Source organism: Sarcophilus harrisii, chromosome 2 (assembly GCF_902635505.1).
Source record: "Sarcophilus harrisii chromosome 2, mSarHar1.11, whole genome shotgun sequence".
In the NCBI taxonomy this organism is placed as follows: Eukaryota; Metazoa; Chordata; class Mammalia; order Dasyuromorphia; family Dasyuridae; genus Sarcophilus; species Sarcophilus harrisii.
Window position 1 is genome coordinate 362772207 of NC_045427.1, and position 22535 is coordinate 362794741.

General features: G+C 39.7%; 1 protein-coding gene across 4 annotated transcripts in view; it reads left to right on the plus strand.

The window, feature by feature from the left end:
- BCL11B (BAF chromatin remodeling complex subunit BCL11B) overlaps positions 1-22535 on the plus strand; it is a 137904-nt gene that overhangs the window by 1322 nt on the left and 114047 nt on the right. For 2 of the 4 annotated variants that reach the window (XM_031953288.1, XM_031953290.1), the window contains exon 2: positions 14468-14836. In XM_031953288.1, coding sequence (XP_031809148.1) covers positions 14468-14836 — 369 coding nt within the window. The remainder of the gene's footprint in view (positions 1-14467; positions 14837-22535) is intronic. The other 2 variants (XM_031953289.1, XM_031953291.1) reach the window with 1 other exon arrangement.

The window sequence follows — 22535 nt, forward strand, 5'->3', positions numbered from 1 at the left end:
GAAAGAGTTCGGTCCTCGGGACCCTGAGCCTGGAGAGGGGAGGGGCGCTGAGGCTGCTGGCCGGTGTAGTTTTCCAGGTGCTGCAGACTAATTCTCCCCCCCCCCCAATTTGCCTACCTCTCCTTCCCTCAAAAGAGCTCAACTTAGTAGTTGCTTGGCCAGCCAGAGCACCCCCCCTAACTACACCCCCACTTTCCTCTACCTCTGTAAGTCTCCTGGGATAATTGTGCTTTTTCTTACCCCTCCCCTCGTCCCCAAAAGTGGGGGGACTTGAGCTGTTGAAAAATTCCTACTACTGGGAAAAGTATGTCATCTCAGAATGGGAGAGATTGGGGTGCACATGCAAAATAGATACCTATCAATCTAAAAGTAGATGCCTATCAATCTATCATCTATCTATCTAATCCATCATCTTCCCTGTCTAAATAAACACAAGCCAAGATAGCCTTCATTTGCAATCAACTAACTGAGAAAGCAAGTTGCTGTGATGGATAAATTCACTTTAACAGAGGCAAAGTCTGGGAACACCATATAAAAGCTGCAATTTCCTGTGCTCTTGCAAAAAAAAAAAAAAAAAAATGAAAAAAGAGAAAGGAAAAGAGAGAGAGAGAGGACAGACAGACAAACGTACACAAAGATAGATAAAAGCTTCCCAGACACACGAAGATGAAGTCCAGGCACTCAGCTGCACAGTGGCCAAAGGTCTGGGTGCACCTCTTGCCGCAAACAAGCTTTCTCCTTCCTCTCTCAACCCCTCTGCCTGAAACGCGTGCTTCACTTCTTAGCCGCGCGCAATTTTTTTTTTTATTGCAATAGAAATAAAACATCCTCTGGGTGCAATCAGGATACGAGGCAGGTTGTTTTCTTGCAATTCACCATAAACCTATTATGGTTGTGGCCAAAACGCCCCGGCTGTGTTCGAGAGTGCTGTGCGCTGAGCAGCCGAGGGCTGGCTGAGACAGTGAAAATCCGAATATTTATGTTATATTTAAAAAAAAATTTAAATAAATAAATAAATATATAAATATATATATATATAGGGTATTCCCCTCCCTTGAAAACCAAGAATAGAAGCCATCAGCTAGGAGCTTTGGGTGTTGCGATCTCTTCTTTGTTACACAGAGAAATTTGTAAGAATTTGGTGGATTATTTCTTGAAGGGGGGATGGGGGGGAACAGATTTGGACCGCGTTCGGTTTTTAAGTGGGATGACTTTTTAGAGGGAAGGGAAAGAAGCTCACTTAAATTTTGCATTCCCCCCCCCCCTTTGTGGGGACATAAATGAAAATCCAACCCGATTATGTTATTATTTAAAAGGGAAAATGTTTTGCAACTAGATTTGAGCATAATTTATTTTCTTAAAAATAAAGGTACTTCAGGCTAATAGACATTTTCTTCTTTTACCAAAGAGTAACAATCACAGTGTTTCCCTTTTTTTCCGGGGGGAGGGAATCGAAAACGTTTCTCCGGTAGACATCAATCTAATTTCTAGAGAATTCACCCCCCCCCCTCAAGTATTTTCTTTATGATTGCTTAGGTTGTTTTTTGGGGAGGGGGAAAAGTGGGGGGAGTTGTTGAGGGGTGGTGGTGGGGATAATATGGCTTGTGGTGGAGAAAACCTCTTCTGCATTTGTATGTAAGGGGGAAACATTTGAAGGAGGAAGCAGGTAGGTTTTCTCTCAATTTCATCTCTCTTCTTGATCGCATTACTGAAAAGTAGTAAAGAGGCAGAAAGGGAAGCCGAGTTACTATGTTCACAGTGATGGTTGGTGTGAAGGCTGGGGGAGGAATGGAGGGCAAGCCACCTACGATTCATTCCTCCCCCCCCAACTCCCTCATCCATCCATCCATCCATCCATTCATCCATCCATCCATCCATCCATCCATTTCTCTTTCTCTCAAAAGCTTTTGGTGGTAGGGAGGGAATACTTTGAGTAGCAATGTATGGAATGGAGAAAGAAGATCAGATGTAAGTGGTGGGAGAGTCAAAGGTGGAGGAAAACTAGCAGTGCAAGGCTTTTTTTAGCAAGTCTTCAACAGAGAACACAGAATTATCTGCAGACTTCTGAGGGGTGTTTCAGGGGGAGAGAGTAGTCGAACCAGTTTTCTGGAAGGGTTATTTATTATTAAATAGCAGCCAGTCTCTGTGTCCTGTGCTCACATGGGAGGTGGGAGAGAGAAGGGCAGGGGGAAAACGGCATGAATCTGATACTGTTTTCTGGGCTCTGCATCATTTCATGTTCAGCTGTGGTTCTTTGACATCTGACTGGAGGGAGAATTGCATTCAGGGTGCAGCAGTCTTTGCCAGGCAAAGGCTCTGTTGTCGCTGCTCTACCGAAGTTTATTAGTTTCCAGGCTATGAGGGTTAAAAGAAACATTTAGATCTTCCATGTGAAACCCAAAACTGAAAATATAGTTCATTTTTATCTGTTAGCTTGAATGATTATTTATAAGCTTGAAACTTATTGGCCTATGTGGGCAGCCACCAGGTTTTCCATAATGATGCAACCTTGGATAAATATGAATTAACTGTAAAAATAAGAAGGGGACAGTAACTTAAATAGCATCTCTAGTCTTTGCCCAGAAGTTATTACAGTGAAAGCCTCGATAATGAGTTAGTTAAATTTATAGTCAGTGAGAAAAGGTATGGTAGAAGAGAGAAGGTTGTGTGAGACCGCTATTTACCAAAACATTAAATTCCAATTTGTTTTAAAATGTTTTGATTCAGATGAATATTGTTCTGAAATCAGAATGCTTTTATAAAAAGAAAACAATATGAAATACCAGTAACAATAGAGAAAGCCAACAACCAATGAGGTATTTTATAGATTGTGGGGGGAGATCAAAAAAGGGACTGTGTGATTCCTTCTGCCAAGAATGTCCAGCAGTAAAGTGAAATTTCTTGAAGTAAAGAAAATATCTCTGGTGCTTCATGAAGAACATAGGATGCTTATAAAAAATTATAGATCCTATAGGGGAATTTTTCAGCCATCAACCAATAGATTTCCTTAGAAAGATGGATCGTTATCCTCATGAATTCCCATTCTTTCAAAATAGCTATAAATGGAAAAGCCTGGGATTTGAAGCCCCAGAAAGACTAATTGTTAAAGGTACATGACTAAATATGATAACAACAACAATAATAATTAGATTGCAGTTTAGAGACGGTCATGTTAACTATTCTCTATTCATAAACATATTTCTGTTCATAAGTCTTTTCAGATTAGCAAATGCTTTTGAAAAATTTCTTACATTGGAGTTTAGGAAAAAAGGAAGTTTTTCCTATTTCCTACGGTCTTGCATAGGGGAAAACCTATGTAGTTAAGGACATGATTCCTGTCATTTGTAAAAATTCTATAGAGTAATAAAAGTATGTTCATCATAGGACACAATTCTGGGAAGATTTTTTTTTTCCCCTTTTAATTCATACTTGAGAGGTAGGAAACATACTTACGAAGTTTCTAATGTTATTATTAAAGAACATTTTATCAGTGGGTGGGGAAGAACATATCTGTTCAGTGTTCCTGGCCCCATAGTTTTTTTTGACGTGTTGGAGCTCTAAAATATTTAACATAAAAACAGTTTTTCCACTGAAGAATTACATTTGTTTTTATGATGCCTATTATTTACCTAAAATTTCTGGGGGATAGAGGTGTAGGATTTTTGAAGCAATATTGTTTTTAGAATGATGGCTTATTGACCAGTTATGGTGCTGGACAAAGTCAACTTTGGACTCTTTTCATAATAATTATCTCTTAAACATGATTGATTCTTGTTAAATATTACAAATTACAGGTATCAGTCACTGCTTTCTGATGACACTTAATCTGCATTCCTTATCAGAATTTAGATTTGAATTTTTAAAAATGTCTTGCACAAAGCCTGTATCTTCCTTTCGCATTTCCTATTTTGATTGTTTTGCACTATGTATTGCTTGTGTCCAAATACTTACCAAAATAAACTTTACAGGCTTTTATAGTTGAATTGCCAACCCAAGTCTCAACTATGCCCTGTGGCTTTAACTGACATGCAGTGACAACTAGGGGGAGCTCATAGCCTGTCTCATGGTAGTGGCTGGTTAAATAGAGCTTGGTGTACTGGTGGTTTGGGATACAATAGGATTGAAAATAATGGCTATATCGGAGGCAGTTTGCATTGCTGCAGAATGTCTTAAGTGTAAAGTTGTAATATTGATTTCCATGCAGAGATCTGTGCGGGCAAAATGAGAGTATAAGTTTGAGAAATCTATTTTCAAACAATCATTGATTTGCAAGGCTGCGTTCACAGATGGGCTTAAAAACAATTAAGATTATTATTATTATTTTTTTAATGGCATGTTTCCCTATCAACCTCCCAAATTTATATCCTGAAAATTCCATAATGCTATTAAATAATCAGGCTAACAATAATCATTAATCATTGTCAGTTGAGGTGTAGTAAATAAATCTCTCTACTATATTGTATATTGTACATCCATGTTTGTCTGCTGTACATGTCACAAACATACCGGAGGGGAAAGCATTCCAGCATTCAGTCGTCAGAGACTCAGAGTAACTTACTGAATGGAAATTCCCCTTTATGCCTAATTTTATAGTATGTATGTCTTCACATCCAGCCACTGTGTAATGATTAAGTCCTATGGAGGACAAGATGACCGATTCCCAAAAGATATAAAAATGCTAAGTCATATGATGTACAAAAGTTTTTGTGGAATAAGGTGTATAGATTGCTTAGTCCACAGAGGACTGCTGTCATGTATATGTGGCCGCCTTTCCAGCATGGGGTTATTTCTTACCTGAACATATAATTTCATGCTTTGATCACTAACTTTCTGGATACATAATGCTTTCTTCCTGGAGTCCAAGAAATTCACCAGAAACCAGCAACATTTAGTTTTCTGTTAGAGCTCAATGTACGGGCAGGGGAGGTTATACTGTCACAGGAAGGAGTGCTTTATTCTAACCTGAAAGAGAAATAAATTAGGTCAGACAAAAGACTAGGGCTGTCATCAACTGTAGAAAGAGCCTTCACTCTCGAGTACAGAGGACTAGCAATTTATCTGATGATTTCTCTACTTCATTTAACGTTTGAAGTGGGGTAGTTGTAAGCATATATAGAGACAGCCGCCAAGAGCCCAGAAATACAGATGTACAGTCCCCCCAAATACGGAAGAGATCAGTGTCCCACAGGCTCTCAAAAATCGTTTTCTTTGCAGAAATCCCAGACCTCTCCCTTGTGGTCTGTCTCATTTCCACAGCGTTTAACTTTTCCCAGGAGAAGCCATGAAAGTACAAAACTCTGCAGAGACCCCTGAGATGGAAATGTGGGTTTTAAGAGTCCTACTGAGGGATACTTAAAAAGGGAGGTGGGGGCAGAAGGGAGCTGTGTCCATGGCGTGGTTGAATTTCAACTTAGAGGGAGAATAAGTCATTGTTAAAATGATCATCACAGAATTTTTTAAACTCGAAGAGGCCTTAGAATCATGTAATTGTATAATCTCAGAACTGGAAAGCACCATAGAATCATAGAATACATGAGCTTTAAAAAGGTAGGGAACCTTACAGAACCCATAGAGTATTTTATACTTGGTAGAGACTTAGATTTACAGGATATTAAAACTGAACGATATCTTAGAAATAGACTATCAGAGTCAGAAAGTATCTTTAGAAATCTTTGAATTCCAATGCATTTTGCTTAAAGGATAAAGACACAGGTCCAGAGTGTTCAACTTTCTTATACCATATCATTCCAACTTAGTGGCAGAGCTGGGATGTCATTCCAAACACTCTTTTCATCATACTGTTCTGTGTCCGTAATGGTTCTCAGTACCGGCCTCCGGCCTCACCTTCAACCAGAGTGGCTAAGGAGTTTGGTCTCTGGAGGTTAACAATAGTGTCACCTATGGGCAGGGAAAGAGGAAAATAAATGATCTTTGGGGACTGCCTCATCCCACACAGTAAAGTTATTGATGCAATACAAGTACCTTATAGGGTCTATGTTGCTACCGTGGTGTTAGATGTGGATACATTTATATATTTTTAATGAAGAAGGGAAAAGAAAGACATCAATAACCGTCTGCAGTATTGATAAATGTATGATTCATTCAGCTGCTCTTATTATGGCATCTTCATCTCTTATCATCGTTTATTTACTCTCATAAAAGGAGTCTGGGCCACAGGTATACTGCCCCCCCCCCCCATCTGCTGCTGTAAACCTCTCCCTCACTTTTGTGGGTCCACAGTAAGTTGCAGCTCATGAATCTCAGTGAGATTTGGTTATGTTGGGCTCCCCATCTCCCCATCCCACCCCCCAGAAACGCTGTGGACCATCTACCCTGAGCAGCAGCTTTTCCCAAGGCATCTATAAAAAGTGCGGAGAGCAGACTATTAGAAAACAAATGGAAGCCGAGGGACACACTTCATGTGTCTCAGGCACGTGTCAGTGAGGGGGGTTAGAGGAATATCGTCATTTTACTGGCAAAAGTGACACCAGATCGGGGATTTGATTAATGATGGCACATTCATAGGGACTTAGTTCTGTATTTTTGACATATGCAAGGCTTTTGTGTAATTGCCACAATGCAAGAAATTCGTGTTGGTTTTTTTTTTCTTTCATTCTTCCTTTTTTTTTCTCCCTCCTCTGAAGCGGCTAATGATTTTGCCTATGTGGCTTCAACATACTCAAGATAATTTGCTGAAATTCAGCCCCAGACAGTACAATACTGAGGAACTTCAAAGTGGGGGGGAAGAGGGTGGTGGTAGTAGAGAGAAAACAAACCCCACTCTATTTTACCTAACGTGTTATGACCCTATCCACTAAAGCCACAGAAAGACAAATACATTTGATAAATGTCCTAATGTATTCCTCAGTAAAACAGCATCCTTTAAGGAAAAAAAAATGACTCAAGAAAAGTTCAATGCCGGCGTTCTTATAATTAGTCCAGGCCTTGGAAATAATTTTACTTTTAAGAAAGAGTTACTTGGAAGGGCAGTCATATTTAAATTCATTCTGAAGATCAGAGGCTTAATGCAGGTCGTCCTACATAGAGTCGACTTCTCTGGCAGTGGAGAGGTCGGTACTTGGGATCCTGTAATAGGAGTGCCTTCCTGCTTGCCGCTGCGGCCGTCGCCGCTGCCGCTGCTGCTGTTGCTGCTGTTGCTGAGTTTCTTTTTTAAAAGAATGGCATTAAATAAAACAAATCTAATTCATTTGGCAACAGAGGCTGCTTTTATATCACATCATCGCAATCTCTGCTCTGACTCTGAAGATTTAGAGCTACTTTAGTTTTACAAGACCTGCAGAATGTATTTAAAGGCTTCTTCAGTAGTAAATCTCTCTCTCTCTCTCTCTCTCTCTCTCTCTCTCTCTCTCTCTCTGTCCCCCTCTTCCCATCCATCCCTCCCCCCAAAATAACTACTTTTATATATCAAAACATAGGTCACTCCTCTCTGGTGCTGTGTTAGCATTTTATTAAGTAACAGTTCAGTAATAAATCCATAAATATACCTGAATGTCTTTTTCAGCCTTCTCTTTTTTTCCCCTCCTCAAGACTCAGACTCTTACCCTTCCACAGTTTCTGAAAGGAGAGTGGGTTGGGACATGAAGGGAGGTTGGTCCCCAAGGCTTTGGGCAGATTTGGGGGATGGTTCTCAAGAAAGTGTTTATAATGTACCAACTTGTCAATGGATGCGACAGTTATTTGAAGGGATCTCTTCCCTTCTCTCCCACTCTCTCCTTCCATTTCTCTCTTGTCAATGATGTTTTAAATTTAGTATTTAAGGAAGACAGCTTGAAATAAGTCTACTTGTAGACCCTGGGCCCTCGGCCCTTCTTATCAACTTAAACACTGACCAGGTTGCCTCTGTTAAAATGGTTACCCTCTGCCAAAATACTCATTTAATTTGGCTGGTTTTAGTGGTAGGAAAACAAAATAACAAAAATCAATTAACCAAACTACTTGGTGCTGCATAGACTGAACCTCTCTCCTGGATAGCTGCCCCAGTTTGACAATTTTTTGAATTTTTCGTTTTCCGAGGTCTGTCTTGTTTCATGGGTGTCATGGGTGTTCTGTGCCTAGGGCCTTGGTGGAAAGGCCTTGAATTCAGTCTGTTGTGAGGGCTGAGGTGTGAGGAGCTTCCTTGGAAGTGTCTCAGTGTGGGAAGAAGCTTGTCTCCACCTCCTATGGATCAGGGCCATGGGTGTGGGTGCCAGGTCTCTATCTCTTCATAGGGGACAGAAGGAGATGGCTAAGAAAGAGAGATTGGTAGGGCCAGAGAGCAGATAAGGTACAGAGTAATGTCGTTTGCTCTAACTCCTGTGGTTGCATCTGTCCTTCTGGTCTCTGCCCCTCTCCTTCCCCTTTCAGAAATAATTGAGCCCTTCCACCAATCAATAGATGCCTCACCCAGGCCCTCAGCTTTTGAACCTGGCCTGTTAAATGTGTGGTTAACCACAAAGGGTGGACAGCCCTGTGGCCAAACAGCAGCAGCAAGGCTGACTGGTCCAGGCTGGGCTGTGGCTAAGCAGGACTTAGATCTTTTGGTTGGATACTCTGAATTTGTTTTAAGACTTCTATAATGATGTAAGAAATGCTCTAAATATACATTTGTTTTGTGTTTCTTGCTTTCCCTCTGTCTGTCTCCATGTGAGCCAGTTATTATTTCACTGTTAAGACAACTTTATAAAAATCTGCCGTCACTTTTTGAGTCATCTATTCAGAAATTATTCACACACACACACACACACACACACACACACACACACACAAAATTGATTCTTTCCCCATCCCCCGTTATGTTCTCTTGGATACAATGAAATTAAAAATTGATGGCATGAGCTTAGAAAGTGTTGTGCTCAGTTGAATGTGAGCCTGGTGTGGTTTAGGTGCCGGGTATCATCCATGTGCAATGAATTTTCCCTTTAGAGGAAAAAGAAAAGGAAAAGATCAGCTCCCCATTTCTTAGTAAACATAGGTTGTTTGGGAGATGAGAGCTTTCAGAGCCTAAGAATGCCTTTCGTAGGAAGCAGGTGTAAAATCTTTTCTTTAAGAGTTTGCTAGCTCGGCCTAGTCTAGCCCAGCCCAGCTTAGCCTGTAGACAGAGGGAGGCCGACTCTGATGTTCTGTAAACATGATGACACATTACAATGATGAGGATATTGGGGGCCACCCATTTTAGGAATCTCTGGGTAGTAAGCAGCCCCTACTTACCAAAAAAATAATTTCCATGCACATTTTTTTTTCTGGGTTGTAGCTTACCCATTAATGATGGGAATTTGGATTTAAATCAAAGCAGAAGAAGAAAGCACAGGAAAACTTCTGCGTTATCTGGGTGCAGTAACATAGCTGCTGCTGCTTGCAATGTAAGTAAGTAGGTAGTGCTGGCCGAAAGCAGGGCTTTGAAAAGAGAACAGTCTTTGAAGTCCCACTTTCTGAGGTAGGATTTCCCTGTGGATGGATGCCGAGGCAATTCAGAGATGTATCAAATGCAGTTAATCAGTGCTCTGCTCATTGGGACATCCTGGAGCTCTGAGATGGTAACTGACCAGGCAGAGCAGAGGAAGAATATGCCATATGATGGTACCTCCATAGATGGGTTGTGTTGATGTTACACAGTATCGGGGGGATAACCCCCACTCCATACAGATCTCTCTGATCTGGTAGATTCTCAGCTACCTAAAATTCACTTTAACCTGGATAGAATGTGACACTGGGGAAGATTGCCTCAGAATTACACACTTTCTATTTTCTTTTTTCATAAAATTGATGGTTTTTATTTTTGAACTCTTATTAACATTCAACTTACCCATAGATTTTATCAGCTTAGAGGGGTCAAGGTTGTCTTTGTAAGCTGAATGAACTTTGGGCATTAAAGACCCAGTTTTGTTGTAACATGGAATTTAGCCCATCAGGCCTCTTGAAGATTTTAAGGTTTTAGATTTCTACTTCTCTCCCACTGTCACTCCATGCCCACATTTTAATGTCATGTTGATTTATTTTTTAAAATTACGTTCACAATATATATTTCTCTCAATATTATTATAGGAAGTACTAAAATAACAAAATTTTATGTTAGATTAAATTTTAGGGAATTGGGGAAAGAATTCCAAAAAGGAAATCTTATTTTTCCTCCTTATTCCTAAAAAGCAAAGGATTCAAAACTTTTATTGGACTCAGCAGCATCAGTATCCTGTGATATCTTGGTATCAGTTTGTACCCCTGAGAGGGGGGTTACTGTCAAAAGATATATGCAGGTCAAAGCATGCCCAGATCAAAAAGACCCATTTTCATTTCATTTTTTCTTTTTCTGTGGTGTTCTCCTTCCCCTGTGGCTATGGGCTGACGGGTGAAGCTGTTTGGGGTCTAAATCATGCACCTGGATTTTGAGGGAATAGTAAGGTAGGTTTTGATGAGTTTATAAACCTCAAAGTACTAAGCAATGAGAGAAAAAGTGTTCCCTCTTCATTAGGATCAACTGGATTTGCTTGGCCCTTGCTAAGAGATAGGAAAGTATTGTTTTTTCTTTCTTTTTTTCCTTTTTCGGTCTCGCCTTCAATTATCAAAACCAGTGAGAGAGGGACATAATGTACACACACACATGCACACACACTCAACACATATAATAATGAAAAAAAAATAACAGCCAAAGGAAATGAAACCTGAGGGTGTATCAAAAAAAAATTTTTTTTTTTTCAAGTACGACTCTTAGGCCTGAAACAACGGCCTGTCTCTACCTGGTGGTATACGAGGATCATTTGCGTTTAGGAATGGGAGAATAGCTGAGATGGGTGTATGTCTGGCTGTATCCTATGAGAATGATATGTGCAATAGGGCTACAGAACATAACTCATGTGATCTTATATTCAGAAACTCTTTCCTCCTTCAGGTAAAGTCTGACCGATAATGTCATATTAACACAGTTGCTGATGTATACAGGGTTTCACTTTCCAAATTGAAAATCATTCATTTGTCTTACTAATGGACACATAGAAAAAAAAAATATGTCTCCTCTTCTACTTGTAGCAAATCCCCTAAAATTTTGCATTTTGATTCCTGTGCTTAGTATTGTGGATCTTCTTCGAACTTTGGTTTTTATCTATGGGACTGGAGGAGATCGAAGATATAGATAGCACATTTTTTACGAGGCCAGACTGGTTTCTTGCCGACTTGAAGCAAAAATTAAAAGTATAGTATATTTGAAAATCTTTTGAAGCTTTCAGACTCAATTACTGTGGATCTTAAGGACTTACTTCATGAAGAAAGTGAAAAGCTGATTTTCTGAAAGGCAAAGGCTGCCCAAAAATGAAAGAATACCAGATGTTACCATTCCCCACCCCCCACCCCCAAAGTGCCGTTACCAAGTCCTTAGCAAAAGAGAAGAGGAATGTTTTCGAATAGACATATGTGAACTCTGCTAATTTTTAAATTAGCCTGTGTTTCTTGTGAATTAGAAAATGAATTTGAAATCATTTAGCTGGATCTATTAGCAGGAACTTAAATCTGTTTAGAAATTTTTGGTACTTCTAATCTAAATAGTAAAATTATGAAATGGGAAGAAAAGTTAATGAAAACATTTCTCATATCCCAATGAAATGATGAAGTCAAGAGATAATTTCACTTTAGATCTGATGGAGGCCTGAGTATCATAGCTTAAAAGATAACACATATATTTAAGCTTCGATCGGTTTCCACTGAGGTGAAGTTTAAAATGTGGCAGGTCCTTTTCCCCCCTGCTACCTCTCTTAACCCTATAACTTATCCCTTGTCTCCTTTCAACTCTCCATTTCATTTTGTCCTTTTTAGCTTTTTTTTTTTTTTTTTTTTAGTTCATCTCTTTTGTGTTAAAAAAAAATATTTTGACATCCTCCTCCTATCTATTAGGGATCCTTCTCTAGAAATAGTGCACAATACATCCTTATATTTCTAAAGAACTGTTTTCACAGTACTCTCCTTTGGCTTTGAAATTATGTATATGTAATTGGTAATTAAAGGTGCGAGCTTTTCAATATAAACAATATTGCTCAATGTTAGATCGTTAAAGGGAGCAGAGGCACTAAATAATTACCTTTTACATTCTGACAAACTGTTCACAGAAATCCACTCTCCCTAGCATCACTATTCAGCAGAAGGGTTATGATTACATTTTCAGTATGGCAAAGCATCTTTTCATAAAATAAATTGGTAAATTAATTATGTAGTATTGTCTTCAAATTCCCTTTAAAGTAAACTCTGATTTTTTTTTTAAAGGCGTAATTAATGGTTTCCAGAATGTGTATTGTGTTTGCTGTTTAGTTACCTTGTAGATTTTCTTTGTTACAACTCTGCAGACAGCAGCCTTTTGGTGTGGATTTCTTCGCTTATATGATATTTTTATATTTCCACATTTCTAATGCATTTCTACATTTATCTCATTGGGAGCTCAGTTCAGCCTTCTCTTTGCCTCTTTCTACTCAGCAGAATCCTGAATTATAGTTTTCTTCCTGCTATACAGACACAAACACACACGCACACACATCTCCTGTTTGTGATACATGTACATATTATAGGGGTAGATGTGGACTGTTGGGGAAGCTTCCCTGAGGAAGCTTGTGTTACTATCAAGGGAAATAACATGCCCGTGATTTATTTGGAGGATGGGAGATGCCACAGAAATTTTTCCTTGAATTATCTGTTCCTTGGCTCTGACCATTCAATAACTTCACAGCCACGGAATGCATTTTTCCCCGTCATCTCTGTTCCCTACTCTTTCGTGGTTTCCATTATTCTTTGCTAAATACTGAACAGTTTAAAATTTACCTTGCTTCTCTGGTTTCAGACCTTTGTCTAGTTTGCTCGGCTGTCAGAACTTGAACACCTTTTATTCTGTTTGAATGCTAATATTTGTATTTCTAAAATTCCAACAAAATCTCAGATCCTGAGGGGATTATGAAATCTTTTTGTGTCCCTTTTGTTTCAATAGGAAATTTTAGGCTGCAAAGTTAAAACCGGCTTTCTTAAGTGGCTTGTTACCTTTTTAAATCTTCATTATCTTCAAACTACTTTATTCTCCCTTCCCTTCCCCAACTGCCTAATAAGCATATATAAATGAATAAGGCAGAATAAAAATATATTTGCTTTTTAACTAAACAGATACTGAGAACCTACTATGTGCAAGCATTTGAAAGTATATTGTGGTATGGACATATGACCTCCTGTGTTAGAAAATAAAACCAACCAAGAAAAAAAAAATCAGACAGACTAATTAGGGAATTAGAGCTCTGACCAATAACTTTGAAGCAATCCAATCTATACCCTTCCCCCCCCCTTTTTGTGTAAACATCTTGTAATTGTCATTGTTGCCCTCTGAGCTCTGTCTTTCAGGTGCTGTTTTCTAGTTGACAGCCTGTCCTTAGGGAATTTTGAAAAAGGTTTAGGGTATATGGGAAAAGTTACTTCACCCTACTGAAACTCAGTTTCCTCATCTATGAAATGAAAATAATAGTTAAGACCTCTCTGAACTTTATATGGGTTGTTTGGGAAATACATCCTTTGTAAATCTTGAAGCAGTTAGGCACAGAGTTTGGACCTAGGATTTCACTGATAGTGGGAACTCTCAGAGAGGAAATTTCCTCCACCAATGTGGGATGGTATTTCCCACCCCCCCCCCCCCCAACCATTACTTTTAAAAAGGTGCCTAGAGTACTGAATAGTTAAGTGACTTACCCTGAGCCACACAGCTATTCTTTGTTAAAAGGAGAACTTAAATCTAGATTTTCCTGGCTTGATCTCTTTACTCCATCATGCTAATTAATAACAATAAATGTTAAGATTAATATAAACCTATTGTGTACCAGACATTGTGCATATAATATCGTTACAGTTATTATCTCATTTAGTCCTCAAAACAATTCAGGGAAGTAGGTACTCTTATCACACCCATTTTATAGATGAGATAACTAAGACAGTCAGAGGGTAAGTGAATTGCCCAGGATCACACAATAAGTTTCTGAGATTCAAGTCTTCCTGATTCCAGGACTGATGCTTTGTCCACTGTGCCCCTTAGCTGTCTTTATTATGACTTCTCCAGGAACAATAGTAGGGACTTAATTGTGAATGTCAAGAAGGCCAAAATAAACTTCCTTCCTAGCAGGAAGATACTGGAGACCCAAACCTGATAAAATACCTTTTGACTTATATAAACTTACAGGAATGCCAGAGCCTTTTAGGATGAGGTCAGTGTCAACCAGGGGCACTGTAGCATTTTATGAGCACATAAGCAGGGTTCTTTTTGTTAGTTGGGGTGGTAGCTGAGTTGGGAATGGAACTAAAAGGGGGAAAATAAAGGGAGAGGAGAGGCAGGCACTAAAATCCACACTTGTGAGCTTCCACTTTTCCTAGTTTGATTGTTCAAATGTTTTCGAGCGCTTAAGCCCATCTTTTTTCTCTCTGCTCCCTCTCCTCCCCTTTCCCCCTTTCTCTTCTCCATGTTAAGCAGAGGCTGACCATGTGGAAGCCGCCATTGTCGACGAAGATGAAGGTCTTGAGATAGAGGAGCCGGGTGGCCTGGGGCTGACCGCAGGTGGTACAGATCCAGACTTGCTGACCTGTGGACAGTGTCAGATGAACTTCCCCTTGAGAGACATCCTGGTGTTTATAGAGCACAAGAAGAAACAGTGTAGTGGGAGCCTTGGTGTTTGCTATGAGAAGAGCCTGGATAAAAGCAGTCCTCCCCCTTCGTCACGCTCCGAGCTCAGGAAAGTGTCAGAGCCAGTGGAAATCGGGATCCAAGTCACCCCGGATGAAGAAGACCGTCTACTGACGCCCACAAAAGGAATTTGTCCGAAGCAGGAAAATATTGCAGGTATGACATGTACCCTTCTCCCATCCTCTGTTTAAGTACATGTTCAAACGGGCACGTGTGCCGTGAGGTAGAGGCAGCCCCCTAAAAAGAGTGCTAAGAAACGAGGGCCACAGCACCGGGGCTTACAGGGTGCCATGCTTTTTGCCTGACTGTGTCAGTGACTTACGCGAAGAGCTTTCAGGAGCTTTGGAGGTTGGTCAGTGAGGACCACCACAAGAGTACCGGGTGCATCAACATAGTGACCCAGAAACTTGTGGGGACTCGTTTTCTGGGACATCCTCTCTCTGCACTGAGCCTTCAGAAAATGAGGGGCATAGAGTTCAGAGGAAATTATTAATCTTATTATTTTTTGGTGAGTGGCTTTCTTTGTGTTATAATCTAGTTGACCCCATCACTGATGCCAGAAGTCAAAGATGGAGTGGAAAGGGCCATACGGAAGAGGGAGTTATGGAACCAATCCTAGCTTTTCCATAAACTTGCATCTTGAGATTGTTTCCTTCTCTGTAAAAGTTAGACTAAATCAGGAGGTAGTGTCATGTAATGGAAAGAGCTCTGTATTAGAACACACAGATTTAAGTCTCTACCTGGTCTCTTACTAACTTTGTGATAAATCAAACAGTCTCTTATTAACCTGTGTTTCCCCACCTGTAAAATATAGGGGAGGCTTATCTCCAAAATCCCTTTCAATTGTAGGGATTCCATTTGTGGAGATTTCCTAGATTACCCACTGGGGTTCAGGGAAATGGGATATGCTAGCCCTGTACCCTTAGCCACATTGGCAACCCACCTGAAAGATTTCATATATACACGTTACACCCTCCTATTCATCTTCAACCCATGCTTGCCTTCTTTTTGGCCTGTTTCCTCTGAAAAGTGCGGTTTTGCAAGAAGTGCCTCTTTCTCTGTTAGCTTGCTATTTCCTTCCCAACATCGACTTGCTCTGTCCAAAACAATAGACCCTTTTTGTGTGCTTGTGTCTTTCTTTGGTGGAGCCTATAAAATAATACCACTTACTAGAACAAACACCAGCTGGGGCCTGGTGGGAAAAGCCTCATGTTGGGAGTCAAAGGGCCTCTTGCTATTTACTATCCATGTCACCATGGGCAAGTAAGTCACTACTTCTCACAGAAGCCTCAGTTTTTTCATCTTTAAAATGAAGGGCTTTTTGATAGTTCCCTTCCAGCTCTAAAGCTGATGTTCTTAACTACTTGTATTTTCCTTGTTATGGTGAATAGAGGAGAATTAGGGATAAATAAGAGCTTTTAAAGGTTTGGAATAGGGCCTTCTCTTTTTCCATTGGCATGTACACTTAATCTGCAAATAGGAAAGTTTTCTTTTACCTTCCTACCTCTTCATCATGGGTTGCTCTTGAATTCTTATTTTTTGTACTAGCCACGGGGCTAAGTCACTGACTATCCACCTGGGTGGCCATACGCAGGCTTTTTTCCTACCTGATTTTCCTCAGTTGTGAAGTGAGGCAGGTGACTTATGCAGCTGACATCCTATGATGGAGGGCCTTTTCTAGCTCTAGATTCCATGACTAGATGAACTTGCTGGCCCTGCCTTCCTCCGAAATGCCACGAGTAGATGGCATAAACTTCCATGCTCTTCCCACTCTCCTAGGGGTTTTCAGAGAGAATGTTTGGACCCCATTGGGCTAAAGAAGGGAATCAGAGGTGATGACCTGATTTTGTCCTCCAGAGCCTCCTGAGGTACAGAGGCTGCTTCTGAAGGTCAGAGAGCTGCTAAGTGGTAATTTTAATCTTTGAGGGAGCCACTACTTCCTCTGCTGCAAGCATTCTGTTACTTCTGTGCTAGCCAGTCAAAGGGGATTCAAGAGCCGCCATTTGCTGAGGCCAGAATCCGGTGTTTGATTTTTTTCAAGTTCTTTGGATGTTTTGGGATGGCTGTTGCCACTACTCCATCTGTTCTATCATGTGGTTTGGTGAAAAGTTACTCCAATAGTAATGAAGAGATCTGAATTCTGGTCTTAGCTTTTTGATTTTGGGCAAGGCACCTTGCTTTTCCTAATACAATGGACCAATCTCCAAAGTTCCTTCCAACTTTTAATTCTCAGATCTGCTTGAGGGTGGGATGAGGACCTTGGGATGATGTGGGTACAAAATTTACTGTACTGGGATAAGAAAAACCAGTGAAAACTTATTCTTTCCCCAACTCAATGGAGATCAAAAGGAAATTTTTATGAGAGGCGCTTAAAATACAAAAATAAAAAGTTATTTTTGGGTAGACTTCCTGAACATGATATGCAGATAGGAATGTCTGTGCAAATGTGGCAGTGCCTTCTTAATTAAGGACCCAACTGTTAGATGACAAAAGTGGGGTAGCTTTTTGCTTCCCTGTCTCCTCTCCCCCCCACCACCTCCTGTACTTAAAAAAAAAAAAAATCAAAGGAATAGTTTTCAACAAGAATACAGAATGCTTGACTTTGTAGCCAGGCAGAGCAACCATGAAAAACCTCACAAGAAGTCTTTCTTTAGAAAGGTTTTAGTGGAGTATATCTAGGCCCAGATTTCTCTTTCAGTAGAAAGGCTTTCTACATTTGCTAGAAATCCTAAATTTAACAGAGAAGATATTTCCCAGTGAGAGACCATAAATCATTATTGTTAGAGTTGTTTAAATAAATCAACTAAATATGATTTCTAAAAGAAAAAGATAATTTCTAAGGAAGCTTTACCCCTAGCCTTTCTCACTTTTTTTTTTTTTTTGGTTGTAATACTGCAGCACTCTATAATGCTTTATGAACGGCAATAGATATTGTTGGCCTTTCTGTACTGCAACAGGGCGAATGCATTTCTTTATTCCCAAAGAAATATGTAAAATAATCCCTTAGAAGTATAAAGGGAGATATGTTTGTTCAAAGCATTTAAAATGTTCGTTTAATCAAAGGCACCAAATACAGTACATGCTGTGGAAGCCGAGGAAGACCGTTACATTGAAATAGCAAATCTTGGTCTTTCTCTCTTCCCTTTTCCCTTTTTCCTTCACACTTTTGGAACCAACTAATTTTTTTTATTTATTTAACAAAAAGGAAAGATTAAAGAATAAAACTTCAGTGGCTCAAATGTATAAAGTAATTTAATATGGTGGAAGCATTAATTATTTTAGCTTAATTGAATTCTGAGGACTGCAGTAGTTGCATTTTTGTAGACAAGCCCTGTTTATTATTTCTCTGTGTAGATTAACAGTAAAGGAAACACAGATAACTTTCAGTTATTTATTGTCAAATAAATGTGTCAATTCATGTGTAAAGCAAGCTGTTCAAAGATAATTGAGTCTTTATATTTTAAGAGGGAGACTGGAAATCATAGGCGATGGGCTGCTTTGGCTTCTGGAAATACACACAGCTGCTGCCCAGGCCAGGCGGTGGCTGCCCATGGTGCTGCTGGCTGCCCCCTGCCTCAGTGGAGCCTTCTTGAGTTTCTCTGAAGTTTTCATTTGTTGTATTGTGACCTTGGCCAAGTGCTTCTTCTCCCCCAGCCTCAGTTTCTTCATCTGTAAAATGTATAAATTGGACTCTGATCTTTAAAGCTCTCTTCTTTCTCTGACATTCTGTGTTCCCTGATTATAAGGACCGGTACTGATGGTCTGTGATTTTCCTATTCCTTTGGCTAGCAGAGGTATAGTATATAGCTACTTAAGCTGTCTTAGCTACCTAGAACCTTTATCATCCTAAGGTCTAATGATGGCAAAAATGCTTTGGGCTTGGCAAAAAAATCTTTGCCACAGCTATAGGTTCAGATCCTTGATATGATTTGAGGGGCACCATGAAGAAGTACCAAAGAATATTCCCCCCCAAGGGAATATGCGGTGCTGAAATTATACCATCAAAGATGTAAGGGTCTTTTGTGAAAATGAAAATATCTCTTTGGATACATAAGATATTAAGTTGCTATCTGTCATCCCACTTAAATATGAATTATATCCTTTGTAAATAACAGTGAGAGTTGAGCACTTAAAGAAATGGGAACTTTAATGGGAGTGTATGGTAGAAAGGACATAGCTGGGAAAGCTATAGTTTTGGAGTGTTGGATATTGAGTGGGTGGGTAGATTGAGATTGGTGAATATCTGCAGTGATGGGAGGGGTACAAATGCTGAAGATAATGAAAAACACTAAAGGCAGAATATGCCATCTTCTCAGTTTTTCCCAGGTCAGCCTATCAATTTGGCGCCTTTGGCAAAGACCCACAATTCCAGTCCTGAAATCTCAATTTGATGAATGAATGAATTTACTGTTCTACATGGATAATCTTTGGGGGAAGCACCATTTTATTTGAGGGGATCAATCTTACATAATGATGATATAATTAACGTCATATTTGCCATTGCTACACCTTCAGTCCGCATTTTCTTTAAAGGCAGCATGTAAAATGCATATTAGATTGTGGTCAGTAGATCCTGATTTGAATCCCAACTCAACCATTTAAGTACTACAGACAGGATCATGGATTAAAACTGGAAGGAATGTCACAAAGAGTCTAGTTCAACACCCTCATTTTACACAACTTTTTTGAATCTCAGTTTCCCTTATTAGTAAAATTGGGATAATAATTGTGACATATTACTTTGAGGAAAGACTTTCAAATATTTTGGAAATGTGGATCATTATTATTATTATTTTTCCCTGAAAGAGCTCTTCAGAGAAAGTTGATTGGGAATATCTATAACTTCTTTCCCTTAATCCAGCCTTTTTCTGAAGTCTTGACTGTGACTATTTTTTAAGGGATTTGAAGAGAAGAAGTTAGAGCTAAGTTTTGAAAGAAAATGTGCATCTATAAGACAAGCTTGTAATGGATTACCTTAAACTGTCATAAGAATGAAGTAATTAGGGATTTGGCATTGGCTTTGGAAGGCTTGCTACTCTTATTTTTCTAGCTCAAGTAGTTCTTGGTTTTTACTCATTAAAACAGTACAAACCTCCTTGATTGAGCATATTACCGATTTCTGTGTTTGAGATGGAAGTTTATTTTAGATTTATACAGCTCTTTTAAGAGAGTACCACCATATTGGTTCACCTCTCTGGAACTCAATTCTAGAACAGAGGAGATTGGACTAGATGAATTCTGAGGTCATGCTCAGCTCTATATTTTCTATTCCTATGATTCTATGAATTAGTATGGAAATAGGATAACTCCCCCCAACTTCCAGTTCTATCTTATTATTTCTGCTTATTACAAATAACCATATGATAGTAGTAAAGCCAAATACAGGGTACCCCCAAAATTTTAGGGCAATTTAAAATTTAGAGCAGTAAAAGCTCACAACAGCACTAAGATTTTTGGGACACCCTTGAACTTATAAAGGAAATGGAGATAGTAAGATTTAAGTTCTAATCCCAGCTCCACTGCTAACTTGTGTACATGCTACTTCATTTTTGTGGGCCTTGGTTTCCCAAAATGTGAAATGAAGGAATTGAGCCAGATGATTTTTAAGGTTCTTTCTAGCACTAATGTTCTATAATTCTGTAGTCCCTATTAATATGCTGGGGAATTTTCCTATCTATAAAACTTAACTTTGGGTCCTTGAAGAAAAATGTCTTAGTTATCCCCTCAAGATACTTTCCCGAGGTTTCACATTATACAGACTCCCTAGGGAATACTCTTGATCTTAGGTAATTTTTTTTCTTTGCATGGTATCATTCATTCCATAACCAAATGAAGCTCTAATGGCATGAATTAGCCAGTAGCTGTCAATCACAGTTTTGACTTCTTCCCCCCCCAGAAATGTCAATTAACTTGGGGAAGTGCCAGAGATTCAAAAGTGACAGAAGACTGCTTCTTCACCATAGGCCAGAGGTGGAAGTGTTCTTCTGTGTCCTTTTTTGAGTTTCAGACTTCTAAGTAACTCTTCATTTGGAACTGGGGTAAGCAGTTCTGGGGAGTATTATGGAAACCTTTTGTGGAGAAGGCAGAGTGGCTTTAGATGTCGACCAGCAAGTGGAATTCTCTGCCATAAGCACTAGACCTTATGTAGTTGAACTCAGTGTGTTTGAAGAGAAAGGTTTCCTGTCAGCTTCAGGATTTAAATGCTATAACCTTAGCTCTGTGAATGCTCATTTTGGGTCTTATAAAGAATTTTTTTTTTTTAAACTAAAACCTGCCAGTGAGAAGAACTAAATTGCATGTGCTGCAAACTAGAGATAAACACTACTTCAGGTTGCCTTGAAATAAATGAATTTGATATATTTAGAATTGTTATTTCCCCTCCAAATTAAGATTAGTTAAATCCATGTGTGTTGTACAGTTGATTGTTAACTCCATGGCGTGGGTTATCTTTTTTTCTCTCTTTTTTTTTCTCTTCCCCTAAATCGTGACAGCTAATTATTTTTGCTGCCTGCATTGAGGCATTTATGTGCTCTCGGTGTTCCACATAACAAACTTGCTGCTCTTACTTTAACTTTGGGGTGTTTGTAGCCATTATGGGTGGTATTTTGTCACAAAGAGAAAGAAAGGTATATAAAAGAAAAATCAGAGGATCAGAGGTCTAAAGCTGGGAAGGATCTCGGAGGCCATTTGACAGATGAGGAAACTGAGGACCAGGGCTTCAAGATTACATAAGCAATAAGCATCAAAGGTTGGAGTAAGTTCCTTGTTTGATTCACCAAACTATCAAGTGAAGTTAGAGACAGGAGTCTTTGGGGCACTATTGCTCTGAAATGTGCATTCTCATTGGGTATGCTTTGCCTCAAGAAAGCCATCCACATGGCACAAGGTGGTTCTTGATGTTAGAACTAACAAAATCTTTGTGAGCATGTCTGTATTTATTTTTAAGAGAACTTTAGAAATTGAAAGGGTCCACTAGAATATAATTCTGTCTCAGAAGAGGATTCTGTCCACAGAATTCTTAGTGAATGAGTGATACTAGAAACAATAAGGCTTATGCTGTACTTTGTACAAGATACCCGGGTGGTGGATACCAAATGTAACAGTTACTGTTTTTCTGAGAAGATTTGGATTTTAGAGGCGTCAAATGGTTTTCCTATGGTCACATAGCTAGTTAAGTGTTAGAGACAATATTCAAACCTCCGTGTCTACTGACACCAGACTTAGGACTCCCTTCCCCTATGCCAGTCTTCGCTTGAACACCTTCAGTGAAAGGAGGAACTTGCAAGGCTGCCCATTCCATTGTTGGACAGCTGGCTTCCTTGTAGCCTGGACTAGGATAGCATGAGAGCTGCTTCAGTGGGCCAGCGGGCAGTCTCTGAAGAAGTGTGACACTGGAGCAGTGGGTTATAGTTTCCATTTTTATTAGAAACATTTCCCTTGGCCACAACATGATTTCGATTAGGCATTGTGCCCGCTGCCTCTGCTAATGTGCATGGGTGGTATAAAAACTTCCAGCAGTCATTGAGCAGAGAGGGAGCCGAGGCACAGGCAGGCTAGGGAGGCAGACAACGGGGCGCCCAGGGAGAAATAAACTTGTATTTCTTCCTCATCTTGTAGCAAAAGGTTAGTAGTTGACTTGCAGTTTTTATTAGATGTTTGACAGTTACCTTTTGCTAATTTTCATGCCTGACTAATGCAAACCGACCTGCTCACAATCAGGGAAGAGTGGGCTCCCAGTGCGTTGGTGGGGCCTGCAATTAACAAAGTAGCTTGTCACCTCTGCACACCTGAGTTGAACTCTTCTTTGTGAGATCACTGGGGAAAATGAACCTGGGGAGTTTGGATTTTTAATATT